The sequence below is a fragment of the Salmo trutta genome, unplaced genomic scaffold, assembly GCF_901001165.1.
Source record: "Salmo trutta unplaced genomic scaffold, fSalTru1.1, whole genome shotgun sequence".
Taxonomy (NCBI): Eukaryota; Metazoa; Chordata; class Actinopteri; order Salmoniformes; family Salmonidae; genus Salmo; species Salmo trutta.
Window position 1 is genome coordinate 186,043 of NW_021823216.1, and position 9,679 is coordinate 195,721.

General features: G+C 43.5%; 1 protein-coding gene across 1 annotated transcript in view; it reads left to right on the top strand.

The window, feature by feature from the left end:
• LOC115189731 (leucine-rich repeat-containing G-protein coupled receptor 5) overlaps positions 1 to 9,679 on the top strand; it is a 653,393-nt gene that overhangs the window by 130,569 nt on the left and 513,145 nt on the right. The window contains exons 13-14 of the mRNA XM_029748273.1: positions 1,435 to 1,506; positions 2,054 to 2,179. Of these exons, the coding sequence (XP_029604133.1) occupies positions 1,435 to 1,506; positions 2,054 to 2,179 (198 nt within the window). The remainder of the gene's footprint in view (positions 1 to 1,434; positions 1,507 to 2,053; positions 2,180 to 9,679) is intronic.

Genomic DNA, 9,679 nt, shown 5'->3' on the forward strand with positions numbered 1-9,679 from the left:
CCCTCTGGTCTCAAACAGGTCTCAAACAGGTCTCGTGCAGGGCTCCCTCAGATCTCATACAGGTCTCCCTCAGGTCTCTCTCAGGTCTCAAACAGGTCTCGTGCAGGTCTCCCTCAGATCTCATACGGGTCTCCCTCAGGTCTCCCACAGGTCTCTCTCAGGTCTCCCTCAGGTCTCCTTCACGTCTCTCTCAGGTCTCCCTCGGGTCTCTCTCAGGTCTCCCTCAGGTCTCCTTCACGTCTCTCTCAGGTCTCTCTCAGGTCTCCCTCGGGTCTCTCTCAGGTCTCTCTCAGGTCTCTCTCAGGTCTCTCTCAGGTCTCCCTCGGGTCTCTCTCAGGTCTCTCTCAGGTCTCTCTCAGGTCTCTCTCAGGTCTCCCTCGGGTCTCTCTCAGGTCTCTCTCAGGTCTCCCTCAGGTCTCTCTCAGGTCTCCCTCGGGTCTCTCTCAGGTCTCATACAGGTCTCCTTCACGTCTCTCTCAGGTCTCCCTCAGGTCTCCCTCAGGTCTCTTTTTGTGTACATCCATATTTCCCTGATTTTGTCAGTTATTATATTGGTATGTATGGGACAAACACTGACAAGTGTTTTCTATTTTCTGCAGAGAGACAATCCCTAGACAGATATAGTCAGGGGCCAAGCTCAGCAAGCTGTAGATCAAAACCATTGTCCAAAGATTAAATCACATAGTTTACATGCAAGATAATATATCTATTTTGTCTTTTTCTCATGGCTCAGTGAAAGTTTGAAATTGTGAACAGCAATTCCCCAAGTTCCATCCCCTCTTGGATACACAGTTACTTTGAACTATGACCCCTCTTGGACATACAGTTTGAACTAAGGTCCTCTTGGACATACAGTTTGAATTAAGGCCCCCTCTTGGACATACAGTTTGAACTAAGGTCACCTCTTGGACATACAGTTTGAACTAAGGCCCCCTCTTGGACATACAGTTTGAACTAAAGGTTCTCTCTTGGACATACAGTTTGAACTAAGGGTCCACTTGGACATACAGTTTGATCTAAGGTCCCCTCTTGGACAAACAGTTTGAACTATGGCCCCTCGTTGTTTTCCTGTCTGCTTGTGTTAGTTATATCTTTTGTGTTTTCACTGAACTCATCTCATCTAGTTAAACGATATGAATACCTTCTTCTATTCTCCTCTGAAATGCCAAAACGACGACAATACATATGCGAATCAACTTAACCTTAAAAGTGCCAGCTTCGGCAATATGGGATTGATATGGCACATGTCTGGTATAATCTGTTAGGGAAGGAGGAGGAAGGAATGGAATGAAATCTTGGTGCAGCAGAGCATGGGACTGTAGGAGATCTCTCAGCTTGTAAATCCAACCATCGGAGGTGCAGCAGGATTAGTAGAGCTGAAGGAAACATCTGAACTGAAGGAAACTCTCTGTTTTTTCTGCTTCCTCTGAACAGTGACCTGGCTTGGAACAAGCTGTCCTCTCTGAACCCGCTCTCCTTCTCCTGTCTGCCTGCCCTCATCAAACTGTGAGTCCTCCACTGTTTTATTCATTCACCAGGCAGAGTTCAAGTCAATCGGCAGTGGATTATGTGTCCATTAAATCAAGTTATATTGCATCAAAAACTCGTATGTTTTACTCGATTAATGATTGCTAGATTGCTATTGCTATTGCTTAGTTATCAGGTGGTAGTTGATATGTGTTTCTCATACTCTCTCTCTCTCTCTCTCTCTCCCCTCTCTCTCTCTCTCTCTCTCTCCCCCTCTCTCTCATCCCTCTCTCTCTCTCTCTCTCTCTCTCTCTCTCATCCCTCTCTCTCTCTCTCTCTCTCTCTCCCCCCCCTCTCTCTCATCCCTCTCTCTCTCTCTCTCTCTCTCTCTCTCTCTCTCTCTCTCTCTTTCTCTCTCTCTGTCTCTCTCCTCTCTCTCTCCCCTCTCTCTCTGTCTCTCTCTCCTCTCTCTCTCTCTCTCCCCCCCTCTCTCTCTCCCCTCTCTCTCTCTCTCTCCCTCCTCTCTCTCTCTCCCTCCCTCCCTCCCTCCCTCCCTCTTCCTCTCCCTCCCTTCTCTCTCCCCCAGTGATCTAACTTCTAACCGGTTGTCCTATCTGCCTGTATCTGGGCTCCATGGACTCACACACCTCAAACTAGCTGGCAACGAGGACCTGCAGGAGCTACTGCCTGCTGAGAGCCTCCCCAAACTGAGGTACCTGTAGTAATGCTCGGGATGGTGGTAAGGGTGCTGGTGGTGGTAGAGGTGCTTTTGGTGATGCTGGTGGTGGTAGTGGTGGTGGAATCCATAACATAGACTGACCAGGTAAATCCAGGTGAAAGCTAGGATCCCTTATTGATGTCACTTCAATCAGTGTAGATGAAGAGAAGAGACAGATTAAAGAAGGATTTTGAAGCCTTGAGACAAATGAGACATGGATTGTGTATGTGTGTCATTCAGAGGGAGAAGGGGCAAGACAAAATATTTAAGTGCCTTTGAACGGGGTATGGTAGTAGGTGCCAGGAGCACAAGGGTTGTGTCAAGAACTGCAACGCTGCTGGGTTTTCGCGCTCAACAGTTTACCGTGTGTATCAAGAATGGTCCACCACTCAAAGGACATCCAGACAACTTGACACAACTGTGGGAAGCATTGGAGTCAACATGGGCCAGCATCCCTGTGGAACGCTTTAGACACCTTGTAGAGTCCATTCTCTCTGTTCTGAGGACAATAGGGGGTTCAACTCAATATTAGGAAGGTGTTCTTAATGTTTTGTCCACTCAGTGTATGCTGATTGGTAAAAAATATGACCCACTCTGATGGGCTTGTTGCACCCTACTTCATGGTGAATGAGTGTATATTGGTGTGCTGCTCCCTTCCCTACCATGATGTACTAGAAGGGAGTGAGGGTACTGTAGCAAGTCCATCATCTAACCTGTTTGTCTGTACTGAAATTAACTGGTAAAAGGTTGTCTACTAAAAATAAGGACAGGATGGGGAAAGAAGATATCCTCCTCCTCTTCCTCCTCCTCTTCCTCCTCCCCTTCTCTCTCACGTCTCTTGCGTCTCTCTCTCTCTCTGATGTCTCTCTCTCTCTCATGTCTCTCTCTCTCACGTCTCTCTCTCACATCTCTCTCTCACGTCTCTCTCTCACGTCTCTCTCACGTCTCTTGCGTCTCTCTCTCTCTCTCACGTCTCTCTCTCACGTCTCTCTCTCTCGCGTCTCTCCCATAGATCATCTATTGCCTCAGCGAAGAACAGGGCTCTGATGATATTTAACTCAAAAGATGCACAACGATTGAACAGAGCAGTAGCTGGGTTTATCTGTCTGGATCAAGTGCCATTCTGTAACTTTGGCTAATATGCTGTGGTATTGTGATGGTATCAAGTATCGTAATACTAAACCTGGTATCGCGATCGAAGTCAAAATTCTGGTATTGTGACATCACTAGGTGGTGGTGGAGATGGTGGGGAAAATGATGATGATGATGAGGAGGAGGTGGAGGAGGTGGAGGGGGAGGAGGAGGGGGAGGAGGAAGAGGAAGAGGAGGAGGTGGTGGAGGGGGAAGAAGAGGAGGATGAGGTGGAGGAAGAGTAGGAGGAGGTGGAGGAGGAGGTGGAGGGGGAGGTGGGCGAGGGGGAGGTGGAGGATGAGGAGGTGGTGGAATTGTTGGTAGAGATGGAGGAGGAGGTGGAGGAGGAGGAGGAGGTGGAGGGAGAGGTGGAAGAGGTGGTGGTGGAGGAGGAGGTGGAGGAGGAGGAAGAGGAGGAGGAAGAGGAGGAGGAAGAGGAGGAGGAAGAGGAGGAGGATATCTTCTTTCCCCATCCTGTCCTTATTTTTAGTAGACAACCTTTTACCAGTTAATTTCAGTACAGACAAACAGGTTAGATGATGGACTTGCTACAGTACCCTCACTCCCTTCTAGTACATCATGGTAGGGAAGGGAGCAGCACACCAATACACACTCATTCACCATGAAGTAGGGTGCAACATGGACACTCTAAAGCCCATCAGAGTGGGTCATATTTTTTACCAAGGACCAACCATTAAAACATGATTTACCCAGGCCATAGATACAGTTGAAGGATCAACCAATAAAACATGATTTACCCAGGCCATAGATACAGTTGAAGGATCAACCAATAAAACATGATTTACCCAGGCCATAGATACAGTTGAAGGATCAACCATTAAAACATGATTTACCCAGGCCACTTGAAGGACCAACCAACAAAACATGATTTACCCAGGCCACTTGAAGGACCAACCAACAAAACATGATTTACCCAGGCCACTTGAAGGATCAACCAATAAAACATGATTTACCCAGGCCACTTGAAGGACCAACCAACAAAACATGATTTACCCAGGCCACTTGAAGGACCAACCAACAAAACATGATTTACCCAGGCCATAGATACAGTTGAAGGATCAACCATTAAAACATGATTTACCCAGGCCATAGTTACAGTTGAAGGACCAACCATTAAAACATGATTTACCCAGGCCATAGTTACAGTTGAAGGACCAACCATTAAAACATGATTTACCCAGGCCATAGTTACAGTTGGAGGACCAACCAATAAAACATGATTTACCCAGGCCACTTGAAGGACCAACCAATAAAACATGATTTACCCAGGCCATAGATACAGTTGGAGGACCAACCATTAAAACATGATTTACCCAGGCCATAGTTACAGTTGAAGGATCAACCAATAAAACATGATTTACCCAGGCCATAGTTACAGTTGAAGGATCAACCAATAAAACATGATTTACCCAGGCCATAGATACAGTTGAAGGATCAACCAATAAAACATGATTTACCCAGGCCACTTGAAGGACCAACCAACAAAACATGATTTACCCAGGCCATAGATACAGTTGAAGGATCAACCAATAAAACATGATTTACCCAGGCCATAGATACAGTTGAAGGACCAACCAATAAAACATGATTTACCCAGGCCATAGATACAGTTGAAGGACCAACCATTAAAACATGATTTACCCAGGCCATAGTTACAGTTGAAGGATCAACCAATAAAACATGATTTACCCAGGCCATAGATACAGTTGAAGGACCAACCAATAAAACATGATTTACCCAGGCCATAGTTACAGTTGAAGGACCAACCATTAAAACATGATTTACCCAGGCCATAGTTACAGTTGAAGGACCAACCATTAAAACATGATTTACCCAGGCCATAGTTACAGTTGAAGGACCAACCATTAAAACATGATTTACCCAGGCCATAGATACAGTTGAAGGACCAACCAATAAAACATGATTTACCCAGGCCACTTGAAGGACCAACCATTAAAACATGATTTACCCAGGCCATAGATACAGTTGAAGGATCAACCAATAAAACATGATTTACCCAGGCCATAGTTACAGTTGAAGGATCAACCAATAAAACATTATTTACCCAGGCCATAGTTACAGTTGAAGGATCAACCAATAAAACATGATTTACCCAGGCCATAGTTACAGTTGAAGGACCAACCAATAAAACATGATTTACCCAGGCCATAGTTACAGTTGAAGGATCAACCAATAAAACATGATTTACCCAGGCCATTGGAACTCCAAGACTTAAATATTTGTATGATGTCATACACCACTGCAATTTCAATTCTGGATAAACAGTTGGTACTTAATAAACAGTTGGTACTTAATAAACAGTTGGTACTTAATAAACAGTTGGTACTTAATAAACCGTTGGTACTTAATAAACCGTTGGTACTTAATAAACCTTTGGTACTTAATAAACAGTTGGTACTTAATAAACAGTTGGTACTTAATAAACAGTTGGTACTTAATAAACCGTTGGTACTTAATAAACAGTTGGTACTTAATAAACAGTTGGTACTTAATAAACCGTTGGTACTTAATAAACCGTTGGTACTTAATAAACAGTTGGTACTTAATAAACAGTTGGTACTTAATAAACAGTTGGTACTTAATAAACAGTTGGTACTTAATAAACAGTTGGTACTTAATAAACAGGTAAGCATGGTGGTAGCATTGTGTTTAGTCTCTTCTGTCTGTCTGTAGAGTGATGGAGCTGCCCTATGCCTTACGTGTTGTGTTGTGTTGACTGACTCTCTCTCTCTATCTCTCTCTGCTGTTCTCTCTCTCTCTCTCTCTCTGCTGTTCTCTCTCTCTCTCTCTCTCTCTCTCTCTCTCTCTCTCTCTCTCTCCTGTTCTCTCTCTCTTTCTCTCAGTTTCAATTTACCGTAATTTCCGGACTATTAAGCGCACCTGAATATAAGCCACTGAATTTAAAAAAAAATAACATTTGAACATAAATAAGCCGCACATGTCTATAAGCCGCAGGTGCCTACCGGTACATTGAAACAAATGAACTATACACAGGCTTTAACGAAACACGGCTTGTAACAAAAATAAATAGGCTTTAACGAAACACGGCTTGTAACAAAAATAAATAGGCTTTAACGAAACACGGCTTGTAACAAAACATTTAAAATTAGCAGTAAGCTTTAGTTGTCTTTTTGCACTGAGTCAATTCCTCACGCTGCTGTTTCCAACGTCTTATCATCGACTCATTAAGACCAAGCTCCCGTGCAGCAGCTCTATTTCCTTTTTCAATAGCCAGATCAATCGCCTTCAACTTGAAAGCTGCATCATATGCATTTCTCCGTGTCTTTGCCATGATGAGGGTGACAAAATGACCACCGAAATCAGAATGATGGGAAGTTTGAGAGCGCTCGATTTAATCTAAACAGTAAACAAAAAAGTTGTTTGACCTTAACCCGTTCGGCAATTTCATTGGTCTAATGAAAGCTTCATGCCGCCAAAAAACTGAGCACGTCACAGAATGTGTTTTTTGTAGAAAAAATATTTGAAAGCGGGAAAAATCCATATATTAGCCACGTCATTGTTTAAGCCGCGAGATTCAAAGTGTGGGAAAAACGTTGCGGCTTATAGTCCGGAATTTACGGTAAGGGCTTTATTGGCATGGGAAACACATGTAAACATTGCCAAAGCAAGTGAATTATACAATAACCAAAAGTGAAATAAACAATTAAAAATGAACAGTAAACATTACACTCACAAAAGTTCAGAAAGAACAAATACTTTTAAAATGTCATTATGGCTATATACAGTGTTGTAATGATGTGCAAATAATTTAAGTACAAAAGGGAAAATAAATCAACTTAAATATGGGTTGTATTTACAATGGTGTTTGTTCTTCACTGGTTGCCCTTTTCTTGAGGCAACAGGTCACACATCCTGCTGCTGTGATGTCACACTGTGGTAATTCTCCCATTAGATATGGGAGTTTATCAAAATTGGATTTGTTTTCAAATTCTTTGTGGATCTGTGTAATCTAAGGGAAATAAGTGTCTCTAATATGGTCATACATTTGGTAGTAGGTTAAAAAGTGCAGCTCAGTTTCCACCTCATTTTATGGGCGGTGTGCACATAGCCTGTCTTCTCTTGAGAGCCAGCTCTGCCTACGGCGGCCTTTCTCAATCGCAAGGCTATGCTCACTGAGTCTGTACATAGTCAAAGCTTTCCTTAAGTTTGGGTCAGTCACAGTGGTCAGGCATACTGCCACTGTGTCTCTCTCTGTTTAGGGCCAAATAGCATTCTAGTTTGCTCTGTTTTTTTGTTAATTCTTTCCAATGTGTCAAGTAATTATCTTTTTGTTTTCTCATGATTTGGTTGGGTCTAATTGTGTTGCTGTCCTGGGGCACTATGGGGTCTGTTTGTGTTTGTGAACAGAGCCCCAGAACCAGCTCGCTTAAGGGACTCTTCTCCAGGTTCATCTCTCTGTAGGTGATGGCTTTGTTATGGAAGGTTTGGGAATCGCTTCCTTTTAGGTGGTTGTAGAATTTAACGGCTCTTTTGTGGATTTTGATAATTAGTGGGTATCGGCCTAATTCTGCTCTGCATTATTTGGTGCTTTACGTTGTACACTGAGGATTTTTCAGCAGAATTCTGCATGCAGAGTCTCAATTTGGTGTTTGTCCCATTTTGTGAATTCTTGGTTGGTGAGTGGACCCCAGACCTCACAACCATAAAGGGCAATGGGTTCTATAACTGATTCAAGTATTTTCATCCAGATCCTAATTGGTATGTCGAATTGTATGTTCTTTTTGATGGCATCGAAGGCCCTTCTTGCCTTGTCTCTCAGATCGTTTACAGCTTTGTGGAAGTTACCTGTGGCGCTGATGTTTAGGCCGAGGTATGTACAGTTTTTTGTGTGCTCTAGGGCAACGGGGTCTAGATGGAATTTGTATTTGTGGTTCTGGCAACTGGACCTTTTTTGGAACACCATTATTTTTCTCTTACTGAGATTTACTGTCAGGGCCCAGGTCTGACAGAATCTGTGCAGAAGATCTAGGTGCTGCTGTAGGCCCTCCTTGGTTGGGGACAGAAGCACCAGATCATCAGCAAACAGTAGACATTTGACTTCAGATTCTAGTAGGGCGAGGCCGGGTGCTGCAGACTGTCCTAATGCCAAATTAGATTCTATGGATTACATTGAGCTGATTTCTGTCGTGCTGTTCCTTGTTTTTCCGTAGTGTATTTCTGTATTGTTTTAGTGATTCACCATAGTGAAGGCTCAGGTTTTCTGGGTTTCTATGTTTTTGGTTGGATAGGATTCTCAATTTCTTTCTTAGGTTTTTGCATTCTTCATCAAACCATTGTTGTTCATTTTCAAGGGGTTGTCTGTTTGAGATGTTTAGATTTGATATGGAAGCTGAGGTCAAATATACTGTTTAGATGTTCTACTCTCAAGTTTACACCTTCACTATTACAGTGGAACGTTTTGTCCAGGAAGTTGTCTAGAAGGGATTGAATTTGTTGTTGCCTCATTGTTTTTGGTTGGTTTCCAAACTACATTCCTTCCATCTATAGCATTTCTTAATATTACTCAGTTCCTTTGGCTTTGATGCCTCATGATTGAGCATAGCTATGTTCAAGTAGAGTGGGATTTTGCTGTGATCTGATAGGGGTGTCAGTGGGCTGACTGTGAACGCTCTGAGAGACTCTGGGTTGAGGTCAGTGATAAAGTAGTCTACAGTACTACTGCCAAGAGATGCGCTATAGGTGTACCTACCGTAGGAGTCCCCTCGACTGACTATGTACATACCCAGTGTCCGACAGAGCTGCAGGAGTTGTGACCCGTTATGTTGGTTATGTAGTTGTGTCTAGGGGGGCATATGGGGGAGGGAATGCTGTCACCTCCAGGTAGGGTGTCAGGTTCTTGTCCAGTTCTGGCATTTAGGTCGCCACAGATTTGTTTATGTCCCTTCGCCTGGAAATGGTTGATCTCCCCCTCTAGGATGGAGAAGCTGTCATTGTTTAAAGTATGGGATTCTAATGGGGGATAATATGTAGCACACATGAGGACATTTTTCTATGTTGAGATAATTTCCTTTTGAATTTCAAACCAGATGTAAAATGTTCCTGTTTTGACAAATTAATAGAGTGAGTTTAGGTCTGCTCTATACCAAATTAGCATACCCCCTGAGTCTCTTCCTTGTTTCACACCTGGTAGTTTTGGTGGATGGACTACCAGCTCTCTGTAACCTAGAGGGCAACCGTCTCCTTTATACCGTGTTTCTTTGTAGGATGACTCTCTCTCTCTGTCTCTCTGTCTCTCTGTCTCTCTCTCTCGTCTCTCTGTCCTCTTCTTGCTGTCTCTCTGTCTCGTCTCTCTCTCTGTTC